The following is a 20,877-nucleotide window of genomic DNA, read 5'->3' on the forward strand; positions in this document are numbered from 1 at the left end:
TATCAAGTAAGTGGAAAGACATCCTGTGTTCATGAATTAAAAGACATAATGTTAAAATTTTCACATCACCCAAAGTGGAGTACAGATTCAGTACAATCCCTATCAAAATCAAAATCCTGTTAGTCTAGAGAAACAGGAGCAAAGTTGGCTGGAGCCATCACACCTCCTGATTTTAAAATACATTACAAACATATGGTAATTAAGACGGTGTACTATTGGCATAAAGTCAGACATATAGACCATTGGAACTAAATAGGCATCCAGAAATAAACCCACAAATGTACAGCCAAGTGATATTTAGTAAGTGTGTCGAATACACAGTAAGGAATGGCAGAGTCTTCAACAAATGGCATTGAAGAAAGCTGATGCCCACATGCAAAAGAATGAAATTGGGTCCTTATACCATGCCCCGCCCCCCCCAAAAAAAAAAAACCAGTGAAAATGTAAATCTAAGACCTGAGACTGTAAAACTCCTAGAAGAAAATAAACACTCCCCCGAACCCTGCAAAGCATAAGCAATAAAAGCAAAAATACACAGGTGGGACCACATTATGTTAGAAAGTTCATCACAGCCAAGACTCCAGGGAGTGAAAAGGCAGAACAGACACCTGACAGGTGCTTAGTATCTCACAGTAAGTCAGGATCTTTAAATGTTGAGGAATTACTGTAATGTAGTTGTTGGAGACACGCGTGTAAAAACACATATATTCTGTTGATTAAAGGCACTACATTTATTAGTCTACAGAATGCCCTGGACATTTGATGTTTTAGTGGTCTGAAGTGAAAAAAAAAATATTGGTAGGCATTAGGCATTTCTTATTCCTGTTGGCTTTCCTAGATGCCTGCTTCCTAGATTCTTGCCCCCCACCCTCCCGCTTTTTTAAGGGATGCTGGGGATCAAACCCAGGTTCTCCTTTATGTTAAGCTTGCACTCTGCCTTTGAGCTACACCCCAACCCCTCCTATTGCGGGTTTGTTTGTTTGTTTGTTGTTGTTTGTACCAGGGATTGAACACAGGGGCACTTAACCACATCCCCACCCCTTTTATGTTTTATTTAGAGACAGGGTCTTGCTGAGTTGTGAGCCGCTGAGATTACAGGCATGTGCCCAGTCCTCTTGCCTTTTGACAATCTGACATGACCTAAGAGTCTCCCATGTAGGAGCTTCTCTGGGAGCTTGACCCTGAGCCTCCCAGGATCATTCTTTGTAAATAACTGTACTGTGCACATAGTTTATCTAGAAACAGTGCAAATGCTGATCATGGGATGTTTATCTTGGAAATGATGCAATTTCATCATTATTCTGACAAATATCTGTTTTGTTTTGTTTTCTCCTGTGGTGATAAGGATTGGACCCAGGGCCTGGTGCATGTTAGGCAAGGGCTCTACCACTGTGCTGCATCCCCAGCCTGACAAACATCTTCTTAGTGCTTGTTGTATACAAGGTACTAAGTGCCAGGTGATAGTACTATGAAGAAGGTACAGTCAGTTTTTGGAAGGAAGTTCCAGTCGGAGTTGTGGTTTGTAACCAGAGATTGTTTCCAAAGTCACCTGTGAAACTAGAAAACCTTCCCCACATGTTCAGGTCTCATCTTCCAACGATTCTGTTTCAGTTGAACTGGGGTCAGGAGGCTTGGGCTTCTGTGCTTATGCTGCAGAATCAGCTGACTTTTAAAGAAATTCTCCATTAAGAACCTCTGGAAGACAAAGAGTGGGCTCAGACACTTTTTTTTTTTTTTGGTCACAGATAAAGAATGCTAATGAGAAATTAATGCATGATAAGTCAGTGTACAGAAGGACCCTCTAAGAGTGATGTAATATTAAAATTTTATTTTCAGTTATTAGATATATACACAGCTCATAAAATAAACGCATAGCCCAATGAATTAACACTTTTGTGATTACCAACCATGACAAGAATAGAATATTGCTGCCAGTTTTAACTCTTTTCTCCCCCTAAATAACAGAAGCTTGGCTCTTGCTTTTCTTTCTTTATTTTATTTTTTTTACCACTTATGAAGGCATCCCTAGTAAGTATATAGTTTATTTTTTCTGTTTTGAATTCTATAGAAATAGAATCCTACTGAATATATTCATTTATCACTTTTTGCTCACCATTGTTGTGTTAATCAGCTTCCTGTTACTACAACAAAATACCTGAAAACAATTTATGAAGAGTAAAGGTTTATTTTCACTCATGGTTTTGGCAGTTTTCATCCTTGGTTGATGGCTCCATTTGGATCCCTGGTGAGGCAGCACATCCTGGTGGAGAGCCATGGTGGGTGGAGTAAGCTGCTCACCTCATAGTGGCTGGGGAATGAAAGAGAAGGGGCAGGTTCCAGTAACCCCCTCTAGGGGACACTACCAAAGACCCAGGAGGCCCCACCTCTTAAAGGTTCAACTATCTCCCAATAGCACCAAGCTGGCCAACCAAGCCTTGAACTCGTGAACCTTTGGGGGACATTCCAGATCCAATTCTAGCAGTCATTTCTCAAATTCATTCAGGTTGTTGCAAATTTAATTTGTCCATTGTCATTACTGTGTAGTAGTCCATTAAATGTCAGCACACCCCTCCCCATATGTGTCCATTCTCCTCCTGTGGGACATGTGTACTGGCCCCTGGCTGTAAGCAGTGCAGTACTTCTGTGGATGTGGGTGATGGACTGTGCCATTGTGCATGAATCTCTCTGAGTTTTTTTTTTCCTTCAGTAAATTTTAGGGTATTGATAGCATAGTATTAGATAATGCCAACCTGGTTTGCCTAAGTTATCAAATCAATTTAAAATCCATTCAGTGTGTGAAAGTTCCTTGGCAGGGACAGTTAATTTTGATGGTCAGTTTAAAAAAAAAGAAAGAAAAAAGAGGAAGAGGGCATGGAATAAATAGGAAGGAGTCAGGATAAGAGGGTCTGATCAGTTTGGAAGGAAATTGCATATATACCTGCATGACCCTGCTGTGGTTTGTCACCACTGAGACTCGTGCCGAGGCTTAATTCCCCAAGCACCAGGGTTGAGATGGTGGGACATTTGAGAGAGATAATTAGGGCAGGGGGTACTTCCCTCCGAAGAGATCCACGTAGTTGTGGCAGGACAACTTAGTTTCCATGACGGTGGGTTGTTATAAAATGATCCTAGCCAGGCACAGTGGAGCACACCTGTTATCTCAGCCACTTGGGAGGCTGAGGCAGGAGGATCACAAGTTTGAGGCCAGCCTGGGCAATGTAGTGAGACCCTGTCTCAAAATAAAATTTAAAAAAGGTTGAGGATGTAATGCTTGTCTAGCATGTGTGAGTCCCTGGGTTTAATCCTCAGTACCACAAAAAAAAAAAAAAAAAAAAGAGAGAGAGAGACAAAAAAGAAAGGGAAAAAATGTGACCTTGGTCCCACCTGGTCACTTTCTTCCTATCTTACCATGTGAACTCTCTTGCATGAGCTCTTGCCATGTGATGCCATCTGCATTGTTGTGACAAAGCCATAAGGCCCTGACCAAAGGCCAACTGGTTGGAGTCACCTCACATTGAGCCAGATAAACCTCTATATTTTCTTTGGGACGTTCTCAACCTCAGGTATTTTGTCATGGCAACCCACAATGGACTGCAGTAGGTACTAATTTAAGAACCTGTGGGAAGGGGTGGGAGATAAGGCTGAAAGTGTGTGATGTGCTGAAGAGTTTGGCCTTTATTCTAAGGGCAGTAGTGAGACAAAGGACATCAGATCTGTATTTCTAAAACTTGCTGTGACAGCTTTGTGGAGGATGAGTGGGTGAGGCCTGGGTATAGGAGAAGAGTAAAATGAGCTGCTTTCCAGAGATGTCAACAGGTTTGCCATTCTATTCAATGTGGGGAAAAGAGGCAGAGAAGTGGGAGTCTCTGTTCCTGCTTGGGTGACTCTATTGATTTCATTCAGTAAGTTGGGGATTCTAAAAAGTCGCCTGAGGTCAAGGTCAAGGTGGCAGTGAGCATGAAGTTGGGCAAAGTGGCATGTGAGATGCCCATAGATGACCTAGATGGAGGCATCTTATGATTTGAACTCATGAGGAAGGTCTAGGCAGGGGGTGCCTTCGTTATTTGAGTCTTCAGAGTACAGGTGATGGTGGAGCCCAGGTAAATCCAAGGCTGAGGGATGCGTAGGGCCGTGGAGAGGAAGCACACTGAGCAGGTGTGACCGCAGAGTTCAGAGGTGAACTGAAAGATGTTGGATCATAGACGGCAAGGGAAGAACTTGACAGGTGTCGGAAGACACCAGGTCATCAGCTCTCAGAAGACGCGAGGTGACGTTAGAAGGACGTGCTTTGTGTTTGGCTGACTGGAGGGAAGTGCTTGGAGATCAGGTGAGCACCGTTTCGGCCAGTGGAGTGTAGGGAGCGGGAGATGTTGCTGTGGCTGGAGAGCAAACGGTGGGTTGCAGTGGAAAATTGACCAGGACTGCTCATCCCCGGGAGTGTAGGCAGCCGAGTGGGATGAGCTGAGAGGGGAGGGTTGTTTTAAGGTGAGAAACACTTCTATAATCTGGTAGAGAGTCTGTCCAGTTAGGGAAGAGAGAAGAGCAATGGCCCTGAAGTCTCTCAGTGTGAGGGGAGGGAAGGACCCTTCCTTAGCTTTAAAAAGGAGAAGAGCTTTGCCATCACTGAGGAGGGGGGGAGGAGGTGGGAGGAGTTGGCACCGAAGAAAATGGTAAGGGGGAGGGCTCACAGAGAGCAAGGAATTGGGGAAATTGTAGCTTTTATTAGCCTCTTGCCTCTCCAATAGGAAGTTCATTTGGTTGAAGGAGGATGAAAGTTAATAGCCTCCTACACGAATATTCAGATTGCATTACACAATTTTAGACAGTTTGTCAATGTGCTGAATACGAAGTAATGCAGAGAGTCTTTGAACAGATGTCAATGGGAAGAAGCCATAGCCGGACCACTGGAGAGAATCTTTCTTTTCCCCTTTTCTCTTTAATGGTACTAGAGATTGAACTCAAGGCTGATGTACTACTGAGCCACCTCCCCAGCCCTTTTCATTTTTTATTTTTGAGATAGGGCCTTAATAAGTTGCTGAGGCTGGCCTCAAACTTGTGATCCTCCTGCCTCGGCCTCCAAGTTGCTGGAATTCTAAGCATGCACCATGGCACCAGACACTGGAGGAAGTCTTAAAGGAAATTGAAGAAAGACTTTATTCTATACCATACTTGAAAATAATTAGGTCATATAGGTATTTTACACTTCTACTCATCCTCTCTCAGTACAGAAAGAAACCCCTCTGTATGTAGTAGCCTCATGATCAAAATTTGTAAAATGATTTCTCCCCAATCTTATCAAAAAAGGAGGAGGACAATGAGAAAACGTATATACGTATCTTAATTCTCTTTAGCCAAAGACAACCAGGAGCATACCTGTGGTCTCACAAGTTGGGCTTATCACTGTCTGCAGTGAGAAATCTGTATGTTATAGGATGCCATGGGCTTTAGAACTGTTGTAGGATTTAGGCCTGGGTTTGGTCATTTTAGGACTAGTCTGAGAAAGCAGGGTGAGGAGCAAGGTGACTGTGTGGTGGAATGTCTGTGCGTGTCTGTCTGTAGTGTAGGCAGACTGGATTGACGGAAAAGCTATAATTGATCAAGAAGTGGCCGTCCCTCAGTGTGAAGAGGAACGTCTGGTCCTGTGGGTTGCAGGGGGCCCTTGTGTTTGAGTTGCTTGTCTTTGTCTCAGAGTGACTTCATTTGAATGCAGATCTGTGAGATTAGGCCCAACAGAACAAAATGGCCCCTGTCATACCAGTTTATAGTAACAGTGATGTCCAGGTGTGAAAGTCAGCTCAGTTCCTGAAGTCAAGAGCAGCTTCATCTCTCTGTCTCTCCCTCTCCCTCCCTCCCTCCCTCTCTCTCTCACACACACACACACACACACACACACACACACACACACACACAATGTATGTATATAAAATATATGTATCTATTTTGTATATATTATAAAATTTATAATACCCTTCTACCTCTATATTTTTATTCATGTTTTGGAGAGTGCAGTTGTAACATGTATTGGCAAAAATTGAAACTCTCTCTTGTAGAGTTTGAGCGCGTCCCCCAGGGGTTCACATGTTAGATGCTTGGTCTACACTGTGGCAATATTAAGAGGTGGAGGAGCCTTGAAGAGGTGGAGCCTAAGGGAAGGTGTTTAGGTCGCTGGGGGCACCACCTAAGGGATTAGTGCTGGATTTGTAGAGTAGGTCCTTAGGGAGTGAGTTCTTGAAAAAGAACAAGACTGACTCTTTCTAGGTCTCTGGTTTCCTTTCTTACCACGTGATCTCTTCCACATGTACTCCCACCATTGTGATGCTCTCTGTCATGAGGCCCCATCAGAGCTGAGCAGAACTGATGCCGTGTTCTTGGACCTTCAGAACTAGGAGCTAAATAAATCTTTTCTTCATAAAGTACCTTGCCTCAAGTATTTTGTTATAGCAGTGGAAAAATGGACTATTCTATAACATTTTATCAGTCTGTCAAGACTCGTCACTTGAGGATGAGCTTGTTCAGCTGAGTGAGTAGCATAGGCTATACCGCCATTTGGAAAGCTTCACACTTCTGGGGAATGAGTAGAAAACAGAAGACTCTTGCTTGGATCCAGGTAGGATGTGAGTGGTGGGCAGTGGTTAGAGAGGAAGAGCATTTTGGAGGCAGAGTGGACAGAATGTGATGTCAGAACATGGTACACAGGGAGGGAAGCCAGAGAGGGGAGGATGACAGCTGGGTGTCTGCTGAGTAGGAGTGAAGCTCCTCAGCAGGCTGGGAGGAAGGGGAGACCGCAGTTGGCAGGGGAGGAACTAATCCTCAGGCAGAGTCCCTGCAGTGCCAGGAGTCTGGGTGGAGGGTGGACTGATTACCTCTGATCCGTTTTATGGGTGCCTGGTACCTAACAGACGTGTTCATTTATTCCATTCACATTCACTGATTATTTATTAACATCTTCACTTCTTTTGTCAGCGTTTTCTCTCCCTGTGGGCAAATACGTGTAATTGACAACATTATGATCAGAAGATTGATTAAACAGGTGGGGACATCAGGGAAGCTGGCTTATTCTCTTGGTGGCTGTGGTCATCTGCTCCTTAGGAACGTAGGTGCCCTTTTACGAAAGCACAAGACTGAGCCTGAGAGGTGTGAGAGCTGGTGCATAGGAGGTACTCTGTGCACGCTGTGAGGAGTCTGGGCTTACCAGAAGCACTGTGGTTTGTGTCTGCCACGGGTGCAGGAGGTGGTGAGGGCTTATTTTTTAGGCATTTGCCACCTCATCTCACAATGTATTATAGAGCCGGCCTACGAGGTTTTTTAATTGATTCTTTAGATACACAACATCAGGATATGTATATTTTGACATAATCACAAAGGCATGGGATATAATTCGCTTTGAGTTCAGCCCTCAGCGCTTCTCCCTCCCTGCAACAGAAGTACCATGAAGGACAAGGGGAGAGAGGAAGGGGTTAGCATTTACCTGTAACTGTGCACCTGTGACAGCTTTTCCTTTACCTGTTTTCATTCTGAACCCATGTAAGGAAACTGCGTTCAGATACATTTAAAAATCAGCTCTCCAGATCGATAGGTCAACTGTGCAGGGACTGGTTGATCAAGGAAATGTGACGTATTGAATTTGTTCTTGTTTTGTTTCATTTTACCATTGTTCTTTTCTCTTTGAATGTTGGAAAATGCGTTCCTGGAGCCTACTTCTCCCTGCTCTTAGAAATTGCTAGGATTCCTTTTACTCTTCCATCTTGTATTTTGGATCAGAATATACAATGAAATTTTTATCATACATAAAATAGTAAGATTCCCCCTACCCCAGTACTGGGGACTGAGCCCAGGGTCCCCTGCACATGCTAGGCAAGCACTGTGTCACTGAGTTACATCACCAGGTCTGGTAAGAGCTTTTTGATGTGACAGTTTTTTTCTCATTAATGCACCCATGTGATAAGTTTTATTAAGTGATACCTATTTTTTAAATTATATGCCATTTTCTCAGATGATCATACTGTGAAAAATAATTTAAATGACTCTACAGAGGTGAAAAATCTTTAAATGGTGGAGGTTGGGCTAGATTTCAGATTAGTGGTATAGAAATGTTAAAGCCTGTGATTGGTTCCCTAGTTATCTTGGGTAGTGTTATAATTATACCTTTAAATAAAAGACATTGCTTTTCTTTTTAAATCCTTTTTAAATCCTCCTTATATGACTGATCTGTTACTGAATTATTCATGTGCCTTTGGGAGATTCTAAAGTTCTCCATTAATCAGGATTTTAAGAACATTATGATAATACTTAAATATGATACTAATATTAATAGGGTTTCCTCAGGAATTCTTTCATGATTTTGGTTTCTGTTTTAAGCATTTATAACTTTAAGGCTCATATAAAATTAAGAGTGAGTCTAATACTGAATATGTGAAAAATAATGAATTATTTTAAAATTATATCTTAGAAAAACATATATATATACAAAATAATTTTCTTTTTAGTTGTTGATGGACTTTTGTTTTATTCATTCAATTATTTATTTATTTGCAGTGCTGAGCATTGAACCCAGTGCCTCACACATGCTTGGCAAGTACTCTCCATCTGAGCCACAACCCCAGCCCTCTTGGAGAAAATCTTATATTTAATCTTTTTTTTTTTTTTTTTTTTTTAAAGAAAGAGTGAGAGAGGAGAGAGAGAGAGAATTTTTAACATTTATTTTTTAGTTCTCGGCGGACACAACATCTTTGTTGGTATGTGGTGCTGAGGATCGAACCCGGGTCGCACGCATGCCAGGCGAGCGCGCTACCGCTTGAGCCACATCCCCAGCCCATATTTAATCTTCTTGTGTTTGAAAAAGCCAAAAGAATCAAAAAACTGAGTGACTTCTGAGTCCCCCCCAAAAAAAAAAATCATGAAAAAATCATGGCATCTTGACATATAATTTTGGATATTTTGAAAATTCAAGAATTAATAAACACTGACAAACCAGTTGGCAAATAGAATAACATTTATGTTATACTTAATAAAAATGAAGACATTTCATGAATAAAGAACACATCATTTTGACTATTTAATATCCTCTTCTATTTAAGTAGGTGTGGAAAAGCTTGTCTATTTAAACTTACAAGTTATTTTAAATGTATATTCCTAAAAACATATATCTGAGATGTTTCTTTGAGCTGCCAAAACTCTTCTTTCAGTTTCGCGGTGCTTCACTAGTTGAATAAATGATCCTATGAGGGTATAATTTAGTCAGCTTTGGGCAGACATAGTGATTTTCATTTGGACTGAAATCTATAATTGGAAGAAAGAAAATAGTTTTTATTTATTAAAGATAATAACATAACAGAATGCAGTTTGAACACCAATAAGCTAGTTAGGCTCTGAAAATGAGGAGGGGCTTTAGAATTCGGCCAGGTCAGCTGTTTCACCTTTGTGGCTAATGACACTGAGAGTCAAAGTGTGCAGCAATGAATGATCCAAAGTGACACAATTTGGTCCAAATAATAGAGCTTGCTTTAATTTCTTGGACTGGTTCTTTTTACCCTACAATCCACTTTATTCTTTGAAAGCTGATCTAGATACCCTTTAAAAGAAAGGGGGATGGGAAAGGACCCAAGGAAAAGGGGCCCAGCACACGCTCTCGTGGTGAATCGAAGCTCAGGAGTTCAGTTCTTGGGTTACAAGCAGCTGTTCTTCCCAACCCCACCTCTCCCCCAAAATGTGCCTGTGATGGGGATAATCAATGCTAATGAAATTAATTTTTGCTTTTTTAGGTGAGAGCTACGTGTGTGCATCCAACGAACCATTCCGTAAAGTCGATTACACCAAAAATATTAATCCAAACTGGTCTGTGAACATCAAGGGTGGGATGCCCCGAACCTTGGCCGCCACCACCTCTGTGAAGAGTGAAGTCAAAGAAAGTAAAGATTTCATCAAACCCAAGTTAGTGACTGTGATTCGAAGCGGAGTGAAGCCTAGAAAAGCCGTGCGGATCCTTCTGAATAAAAAGACTGCTCATTCCTTTGAACAGGTCTTGACTGATATCACCGAAGCCATTAAGCTAGACTCGGGAGTGGTCAAGAGGCTCTGCACCTTGGATGGAAAGCAGGTGAGATGCTTCCGGCCTCCACCTCTCCACCTTTCTTTTTAAACTCCCTGTGTGGTGTCAGTTTTATATTCAACAACAAAAATAATTCTAGTGGCCCTGCTCTTGTGTGTGTATTCACATCCACATACCTTGCAGTTCTCTGGGTATCTCAAATGTGCATATGCTGCTCTGGCTAGTGGAAGGGGAAATGTAGACTGCTGAGGGAAAGGTGTACGTTGAGGGAGGGATCTTATGAATAACAACTGTTGATTAGAAAGTTTGTTGGCTTGGGTATCACAGAAGTCAGAACTAAAGGTAGTTAGCATATTGAGAAAAGCCTTTTTTTAAAAAAAAAAAAAGTTTTTTAATGATACATGGACACAACATCTTTTTTTATTCATTTTTATGTTGTGCTGAGGATTGAACCTAGTGCCTCACATGTGCAAGGCAAGCACTCTGCCACTGAGCCACAACCCAAGACCAAAAGCTTTAAAAAAAAATACATATTTTTTAGTTGTCAATGGATTTTTATTTTTATTTATTTGTTCACATGCAATGCTGAGAGTTGAACCCAGAGCCTCACATGTGCTAGGCAAGTGCTCTAGCACTGAGCTACAACCCCAGCCCCCGAAAAGCTTCTTCTCCTATATATATATAGGAGAGAGAACGCATTAACAAGAAAGTACTTTTCATGGGAATGTTCCTGTACCTTTGGTAGGGAACAGTGGAGGCAGTTAGCATATCTGAAACTTGAATACCAATTGCCCAGGAAAATGCAAGTCAAATTGTGGTAACAATGTATCAGGGAATCTGAGGAACTTCAAAAACTTGGGCACCTTGGGAGGATGCATGAGTAATAGTTACACAAATGTTACATTTTGCCACAAACTGATTCTCTTTTCTAAAAAGAAACATGGCTCCCCGATTTCCATAAAGTTAAATATTACATACATATATTTATTTATTACATACATTGTTTGAAAAATTTTAATTTTCAATGTATTAAATTTGTCTATTTCCCCAACATTTGTTTTTTAAATGTTTGGCTCTTGTAATGCTAAGAATATATATAAAAGAAAATAATGTAAAACACTGCAGCAGTGTCTTCTAGAAAAACACAATTAAAATTGTTTCTTATTTCTAAGACGAGCTAGTTAGTAGGCTGTCTTCTGCAACATTAACAAAATTTTAAAAATAGATTCTGGGGGCTGAGGGTGTAGCTGAGTGGTAGAGCACATGCTTAGCATGTGTGAGACCCTGGGTTTAATCCTCAACACCAAAAATAAATAAAAAATAGATTTTGAAGCCAACAGTAGAATATGGTAAGATTAGAGTGCTCTAGTGTGTTAGTGTTTAGAAGGTATATGTTTCATAGCAGCCTGCCCCAAATAAGTCTACAGTATTAACGAAAATAAATACTTTGTATAGTGGAGTTAATATCACAATAGGACACAAAATGTCTCAAGATTCACTAACATGTAAGTGAAAATAGACCACAGGAATAAAAAGATACAGTAAATCAGTTTGTTCTTGATGGGCACAAGGAAGACAGGAAGAATAGAGATAGATATTTAAAATGTCTAACCAAAAGGAGAATAAAAACCAAATTATACCAAATTGAGAGGGAAAAAGGCATGTAAACAGTAATTGCAGATGAGATTTCAAATAAGAAAACTCGGATTCAGAGACCTCCAAATGAATAACATTCAGGGAAAATATAAATAAAGAAATTGAACATCTAATTCATAGTAGCCATTGAAATGTTAAGAGTTATACAGAAAATTCTCTTCAAAAAGACTCCAGACTACCAATGTAAAAATGTTCACTGAAGCACAAGCAACTCAAAGCCATCATCATATTCAGAATAAAGCATTATGACGAGTAGGACGGAGGTCAGCAGTTAAAGGTTTGTGTCCTATTTATTAAGAAACCTCTTTATGTTGAGAATGTAGGATAAAGTGTAATAGTACAAAGATGTGCTAAAATGATGTTTAAAAGGAATTCAACAAAATACAAAATCTATGTTCAGGTCAAGGTTTAGTATTGAATATAGAAAGTGATTTCTTTAATACACTAAAAATTTTTTTCCTGTCTAAAGTAAGAAGCCAAAATATTGCTTAACAAATATAATGCTGGAAGTATTCTTACAGGAATTAACTCCAAGATAGCATCAGTTTTTGATATTCTTCCCTATCGATGTTTATTCTTTAATGAATTTTAGTAAGAAACTAAATGAGATTTGGGTGGGGAAGGGGAACCCTGGAAAAGTGATTTCAAAAGTTAATCTGGAAAAATAGGCAGGAAAATATTGTAAATAATGATTAATGGGCTCTCATTCCACCAGATATTAAATCATCATCCTCATACCATACCACAAATAAATTCCAGGTGTTTTAAAAATTGAGATGTCAAAGTAAAACAAAAGAACTTTAAAAACAAATACTAGTAAATGATACTGAAATGGGAAAGGATTTCCTAAGCATGAAAGTAGTAGGAAAATTACAAAGGGAAAGGTTGATGGGTTGGACAACATTAAAAATTTAAATTTTCTGGATGTCAAGGATTACATGCTTTTATATTGAGCTATAACTTAATATGAAAAACTGTTATAATAGGAAAATGCATGAAAGTCAGAACAGATGATTTTTTTTTTTCGGGACTGGGGAGTTGGGGGGGTGCTGGGGATTGCACTCAAGGACACTTGACCACTAAGCCACATCCCCAGCCCTATTTTGTACTTTATTAAGCTATAAGGAGGGTCTCACTGAGTTGCTTAGTGCCTCGCTTTTGCTGAGGCTGACCTTGAACCCATGAAGCCACCCAAGCCCAAAACAGACAATTTGAAAAAGCAGAATTATAAATAATAAACATGGAAACAATTCAAGGGCCCAGGGTTGTAGATGAGTGGTTGAGCATTTGCTTAGCATGCACAAGGCCCTGGGTTTAATCCTCCTATCCCAAACCAATGTTAAACAAAATTAAAAAATTAATAAAAGGGTGAATTAAAGCTGTGGAGGTTTTTTTTTTAATTTTAATTAGATATATATGACAGCAGAATGCATTTTTGATTCACTGTACACAATTGTAGCACAACTTTTCATTTCTCTGTACATGATGTAGGGTAATAATGTACCTGGGGTAATAATGTCCATCTCATTCCACCATCTTTCTTGCCCCCATACCCCCACCCCAACTTGAGATATTTTTAATATGTAAAGTTGACAGGGTTAAAAAAGAAAATGTCCAGTATTTTTGAATATTCAAAGATTTGGCATTCTCAAATGGTGATGGAAATATAATTTTTTTTTCTTTTTTGTACTGTGGATTGAACCCAGGGACGCTTAACCACTGAACCATATCCCCAGCCTTTTTTATTTTTTGAGACAGGATCTCATTGATTTGCTTAGGGCCTCAGGAAGTTGCTGAGGCAGGCCTCAAAGTTGTGATCCTCTTGCCTCAACCTCCTAAGCTGCTGGGATCATAGGTATGTGCCACCATGCCTGGCTGCAAGTATAATATTTATGAAAAGCAGTTTGTTAACATGTATTACTACAATGTTCTTAATATTTGAATTACTTAAATTTACTTTAGAAATTATCCTTAATAACCAAAGATGCAAGCATACTTTGCATATGAATATTCATCTCAGCATTAAAGCAAAAGATTAGAAACAGTTTAAAATTCTCAAATAAGAACACAGTTAAATGGCATTACTGTAGAATACATAGATACTAGCCATTGAAACTGTTGAGGTGAATATCTGAAGATGTGAGGAAAAAGTTAAATGGAAAGACCAAGAAACAAGTCTGAACTATGTTTTCAGTTTTGTGTTAAAAGTAGATTTTTAAAAAACTAGTTCAGAAGGGAAGGAGACTATAGTTGCCATCAGAAATTGGGCATTTCATGTTCTGATTTCCATTCTCTCGTAAAATTTAAACAATGAGTTACTCTTTGAAATTTTGGTGGCTATAACATGTTACAGGTAACACTTTTGTCACTGTTTTCCATGTACAAAGAAAAATGAGGTTTTTGAACTTTAATTCATTTCTTTGGAAAAATTACAGATTTGATTTTTATAGACACTACTTTGGGGTGCCAGGCATCCTTAAAAAGCTATAGTTTTGGGGGTGGTTTCTTAGTGTAGTATCATAGGTGGAATTGCTATTCTTCAACTCTTCAAGTCTGTTTTTGGTTGATGTGTGACCTAAGTAGAGCAAAGAACATTGAATCATGCTTTAAAATAGCATAAAGAATTGTTTTATATTTATTGCAAACCTTTTATTGATAGTGTTCATTTTGATTCTATTTTTTCCTTCCATAAAATGATTTTTTTTCCCCTGTGGGTGTGTTAAGCTATCTGTTCTCTGGATATTCTTAAGAAGAGGATAGTTTTGGGCTGGGGTGTAGCTCAGTGGTAGAGCACTTGCCTAGAATGCATGAGGCTCTGGGTTCAATCCCCAGAACTGGAGGGGAAAAAGACACCCTTCCTTTGGGGAAGAGAAAGAAATTTAAAAGGACCTGGTACAACATTTTACACCGCCCTAAACTTCATGTTCTTTTCCAGTTATTTCAGATTTGTTTTTGTATAAACTTAATCTGATCTTCAGCAGAAGGGTAGATGATTGTCTTTTGGGCAGTTCATCATGAATAGCCACTGATCCCATCCTGACTTGGGCATGAGTTTTAAGAAGCCCTGGTTCTCTTTTCTGGACCTGAAAGCTTTGGGCATTGAAGATGTGGTGTGCCATGTCCGAGTAGCATTTATGTTGTTAAAATAGGGGCCTTGAATATTTTCTTCCTTCAAAATGGGATGTGCTCATTTTGATTCCATTTACGAGATCTGACTTAGACAGTACAACTATCTCATGCAATTTAACTCTTTATAAGATCACTTTAAATAAAATCATCTTTTAGAATTTAATCTTTAATTCCTGGCTTTCTTTAGCACAGAGCAATGATTTTCAGCCAGTGGCCACTTTGTCCCGAGGGGGTATGTGGCAATGTTTGGACTCACTTTTTTGGGGCATTACGTCTAGAAGTGGCGGGGGGGGGGGGATCTATGGGCATCTGGTGGGTGGAGGCTAGGGGTGCTGTTCTCCATCCTGCTTTGTACACCACAGCCACAACATAATGCTTTGGAGTCTCAAGTGCTAATAGTGCTGAGGTTCAGGAATCCTGATTTAGAGTAAGTGAAATGATTCAAAAGAAAACACTGGTTATTTTAATATTAACTTTATTGTTAGGTCACCTGTTAAACTTTATTTCAGAACTATCCTCACAGCTTGTCTGTTCACATACTATCTGACGGCTTCAGCTGTGTTAGAATGTCTTTGTTGCTTGGATTTCAATTTGTCTTTATTGCGTGAGGCTGACACACAGTTGGGTCGTATAGCATTACAGGGAATTAAGTAAAGACATGCCAAATGGTTTTACATGTATTTAAAGTGAAGTATTTGGGATCATGATTTAATCTTGGGTTTTCAAGTATTTAACACTTAAAAGTGATGTGGTGGCTGTTGATTTTTTTTTTCAAATATATAATCCATGTGTTCATAAATGAGATACCTAGAGAGTGATCTGTAAAGAGAAGTTGTGACTATTCTTGTGATTTTCTTTCAAATTGCAATAATCTGAATTAAAAACTTCACTTACATGCCTTTAAAAATCAAAACCTTGAACTTTTGAAGGATTGTATAGGAAAACAAGTCTCTTTAAATTGTTTTGAAAGTCAGTAACTTTCTTATAATAAACTGCAGCGGGTAAAGTTCTTTTAAAAAGGTGGGGGGGGGGCTTTATTCTTTTAAGGGACTGAGTGGCACAAATACAGCTTTTGTCCACATGTGTAAAAAATCCTAGCTTTTAGCGTTCCCAGAAACAGAGTTTTAACATAAAAGAAACATTTTGTGGAATTTGGAACAAGTTGATTCTTGTCATGGGCAGAGGCAAAACAGACTCAGAAATTGCTTGCAGTTGATGCTGAAGGGAAAAAAACACTTCCAGACTTTGGGACGACTGCCAGCCATAGGATTCCCATGTGCAGTAGGTCCTCTTTGGGGAGCATGACAAGCCCCGCAGTGCCTTCGTCATATCAGCCATCTTAGAGGTTAGGAAGGTTTCCATCTTCACTCGTTAAAAAGTTTAATCATTTCATGAATACCGTAATATGAATAGTATTTATTTTGCATCTTAGTTTTCTTTGGTGGCTTTCCATTTTCTGACAGAGGGTTCATCTCATTCTAATGACCTAACTGTGTTGAAGTTAAGCAGCATCTTCTCAAAAATTGCTGCGGAAAAACTGAATGACTGTATTTATAAATACTTTTCAAGGTTAATCCTGATTTTATTCCTCCTTGAAGTAGGTGAGGACAGAATTGGGGTTACTTTTCATGCTGCTCCCAATGCATGCAATTCTTTTGGGAGATCCCAGAAATTTAGGCAACTCTGTCTAGTCTTACTAGAGACATTCACATTGCCCAAGTGTGGATATCCCTGATCCTACTACGCCAAGGAATGTAAACTTTATCCTAACCAGGAATGGCCAGACTAAGAGCAACCCATAGAATTTTTTAGATGGGGAGGACGAGAAAATGTTGTTTTGTTCTTTGGTTCCTAATGTAAGGAGATTTACCTTGGATTAAAGATGGGGAAGGGCTTAATCTTTGATTTGGTGAACCCCTTTCTTCAAAGAGTGATCTAAAAAGTGAGAAGTAAAAGGGAAACATTTAGATGTCCTTTTTAAATTTTTATTTTGTATTTTGCCATTCTGATACCTGTTGGTAAAGCGTTTTCCCCCAACCTTGACTATTTTCTCCCTTTTGATGGGAAAGTAGAAGAAAACACTAAAATTCTGTCAAGTAGTTATTGCAGTTGCTCATTACAAGTGATATTTAAAAGAAACAATTATAGCTGGCAATGAATTATGCAATGTAAAGCGTAGGTGAGATAAAAATGACATCACTGCAAACTCTTAATTGTTCCTTTGACGGGTAAGCTGGAATCCTGTGTGGAGCATACAGATTGTACTAAAATTAGTTCATGAAACTGAAATTTTATACATATCCTATTTTTGACACCCAAGGTCCACTTTTATTTTTATTTTAAGTGCATTTTTCATTGATTATAATAATGCTTATTTACAGTATTGTTGCATGTGTATTTTATAATGCTAAGATTAATAGCTAATTGGTAGGTTAGTTGATAGCAACTCATAACTTCTATGCCAGGGATTATGTTATGTTAATGCTTCACATTAGTATTCTCCATTCACCTCACAACAACTTCAGAGCTAATAACAAAATACCCATTTTACAGTCAGAAGATGGAGGCACAGAAGTTATCACCTAACTTATTTGGAATTCTGCAGCTGGTACTGAAACTGGGATTCAAATGCAGGAAGTGAGATTCCAGATTCCACAGTCTTCATGGCTGTGGGAGGCTTCAGTGATAGCAAAGAGGGACAGGTCACAGAACTAATAAACTGATCAGGTGACTTTAAAAAAAATTACAGGTTTTGGAGTGGTGCAGTTTCACCTGGCATTTATGTGAAATCTGCATAATAACAGGTTATGTTATAAAATTATACTTTGGGAACTGAAAAATGAAAAAACAGGTTACATGGTGATTATATGCTTGACATAAAACTGACCCTTAGAATTATTTTATTAATTTTAAAAATTAAAGGACTATGACATTGCAGAAAGTTTACTTCCAATTTATAAATAATACTTTGTACCTCACTTTTTTCCCCCCAGGATTCATTTTCTGATGAAGGTTCAATTTATTTTTTGTGCTGGGGATTGAACATAAAAGTGTTTTACCACTGAGCTACAGCCCTAGTCCTGTTTTTATTTTTAATTTTGAGAGAGGATCTTGCTTAAGTTGCTAAGGCTGATCTCAAACTTGGGGTTTTCATGCCTCAGCCTCCTGAGCATCTGGGATTACAGGTGTGTGCCACTGTGCTGGGTAGTCCATTCAATTGTAATGCTTTATTCTTTATTTATTCTAATTCAGAATTGAGTCAAAGAGGTTTCTTGTAATAGGTGCTTTGTAAAGTTAATTGATTGCTTTTGGTTATAGCTAACTTTTGAATTTGTTTTGTTGCTTTTATATCTTGAATGCCTGCTGATAGTAATTTGTGCCAATATGTGAAATATGTAATATTATTTTCAAGTTTATTAGACTTCATGAAATGGTCATCTATTCATTATGCTTTATGGTTAAAAATAAGGGCAGGTGCAGAGTCAGTATAGTATTTTAGAATGCATAATGGATGTAGAAATCAGTCCAGTGTTCTTTTACCTTTATTTAATATTTTAGTTTTTGCAGCACTAGGGATTGAACCGAGGAGTGCTTTATTACAGAGCTACATGTCCAGCCTTTTTTATTTTGAGATGGAATCTTGCTGAGTTGCTGAGGCTGGCCTCAAATCTGTAATCCTCATGCTTGGGCCTCCCAAAGTCCCTGGGATCACAGGTATGCACCTCCAAATCTGGCATGTTTTTTTGAGACAGGGTTTCACAGTGTTGCCCAGGCTGACCGCTGACCTTGAACTCAAGGTCCTCCTGCCTCAGCCTGTGCAGTAGCTGGAATTATAGTCATGTGCCACCCTACCCAACTTTTTACTCTACCTTTCTTATTTTATAAATGAAACGTATTTGGGTATGCACATTAGCTTTTGATAACCTATTGAAATCTGCAATTTTTCTCTTCCAAGTAAAACCTGATCTAGAATTTTGCATCTGATCAGTTAATTTGCCAGTTGCTGTGCAGTTAAGAACCCGTGCTTTGGCCTTTTTACTCTGTTCTCTTTATTTGGGGGAAGTACTTATTTTGGTTTTTCTTGAGAGTCATTGGTTTTTCTTGAGAGCAAAGGTCAAGCTTGACCATGCAGGTCCACATTCCTAGGGTGCTGCCTCATAGGAGGATTAATTGAATCTAAATTAAAAATTGCCTCATGAACAAACGTAATGCCAGAGTCCATGCTTGCTTTTTCAGTAACCCTGAACGAGTTTCCAGATTTAAAAATTAACCTCATACATTTGTTTTTACTTTTTTTTTTTTTTAATAAGTACACCACACTTATAATACAGCAAGATGAGTTCCTGACTATTCTCCGCGTGTATTTTTAGGATACTTAATTGTAGTGTGATGCAGCTGCCAGACTCTGCCCGACGTGTTGGAGAGCTCTGTAGACCTTAGGCACTCGCCTCCACCCAAGTTTAATTTTCTGGGCCTGAGGACTCTTAGCAGCAATGTGAGGCCCACCCAGAGGGAGCCTTCCATTCCCCCTCTTGTATTCCAGCTGATTATATGCATCGGAGTAATGTAAAACTGTTCTAGTGTTGGATTTTGTTTAAAATTTTCTTTTTGTTTTGTAGTGGCTTGGGCAGGCTTCTCTAAATGTGAGCATAAAGACGTTTGATTATATTTGAAAATATTGTTCTTGTAGTTTGCCCACATGCTACGTCATTAAAATGACATTTTAAGTGTGAGCTATGGAGGCTATCTAAGGATGTGTGTATGGGTACTGAACTGAAGCTAGTGTTTGCTACATAGTTGCATTTCTGAAGGATTAAACTTACTAAACATCTAATCTTTAGTAGTCCTTTTGTTACTTTTTTTCTTTTGGGCATGGTCAAATATGGTTGGTACATGCCATTTTGAAAATGCAAATTGAACAGACACTTTTTCTTTTTTTGAAAAACAAAAGTTGTATAAATGAAAACTTTAAAACTTCATTTAGGTAACAATCTGAATATTAACATTTTGTATGCCTTTCTGTTTAATACAGTAGCCTAGATTTTATGGGTAGACAGATTGAAGATAAAAGTCCACATTTTTAGGCTGGGCACTGTGGTGCATGTATGTAATCCCAGTGGCTCGAGAGGCTGAGGCAGGAGGATCACAAGTTCAAAACCAGCCTCAGCAATTTAGTGAGACCCTGTCTCTACGTAAAATATTTTTAAAAAGGCTGGAGGACTGGGACTGTGGCTCAGCAGTAGCACAGTTGCTTGGCATGTGTGAGGCACTGGGTTTGATTCTCAGCACCACGTATAAATAGATAAAATAAAGATCTATCAACAATTAAGAAAAAACATTTAAAAGGTGTGTGGGGGGGCTGGAGATGTGGCTTAGGGTTAAGTACCCCTGGGTACAATCCCTGTTACTGAAAGGGGGGTGGGAAGTTTAAATTTTTTTATAGAAGTGAAACGTGATTTTTCTTCCAGAGAATTCCCACGTAAGCCATTCCAATTACTTCTTGAACTTAAAGGAATTAGGAAGTGTGGCCAGAGTGATTGTGACCCAAGGAGCTGATTGTATGCATTGGAGTCCAGAAGATACACATTGAAATTTTATTTAAATGTATTTATTTCCTATGACACAGTGCCATTTTAGTGGGACCAAGTTCACAGTTATGCAATGAGGCATTCACTATAGGGTTTTTAATGATGGGAAAGTTAAGATACCAATATTTAGTACCAGGTATTGTGCCAGACTTTTATGCATGATGCCATATAATTCTCAGGGTCATCCTGCAGTAGGAATATGGTCATATTCCTACGTAAGGAGGGTTACAGAGCACACTGAAGAACTATTTTCCTTTGGTTTCAGTTTACCATCTTAGATATAGCAGGGCACTTACACCATGAAGTTCCATAAACTTAAAAATTTGCTGTTAGAGCTAGTTTTTGAGATCCAGAGAAAGATCAGTTTTAAAACTTGATGCTTATTCTAGGTTGTTTTCTAGAATCTGTCATGTAGCATGTTAACTTTGTTAGATTTGGCTCTGAATAGCTTCCTTA

General features: G+C 39.0%; 1 protein-coding gene across 5 annotated transcripts in view; it reads left to right on the forward strand.

The window, feature by feature from the left end:
- Dclk2 (doublecortin like kinase 2) overlaps positions 1-20,877 on the forward strand; it is a 150,226-nt gene that overhangs the window by 12,216 nt on the left and 117,133 nt on the right. For all 5 annotated transcript variants that reach the window (XM_026384687.2, XM_026384690.2, XM_026384688.2 and 2 more), the window contains exon 2: positions 9,762-10,096. In XM_026384687.2, coding sequence (XP_026240472.2) covers positions 9,762-10,096 — 335 coding nt within the window. The remainder of the gene's footprint in view (positions 1-9,761; positions 10,097-20,877) is intronic.

Source organism: Urocitellus parryii, chromosome 10 (genome assembly GCF_045843805.1).
Source record: "Urocitellus parryii isolate mUroPar1 chromosome 10, mUroPar1.hap1, whole genome shotgun sequence".
Classification (NCBI taxonomy): Eukaryota; Metazoa; Chordata; class Mammalia; order Rodentia; family Sciuridae; genus Urocitellus; species Urocitellus parryii.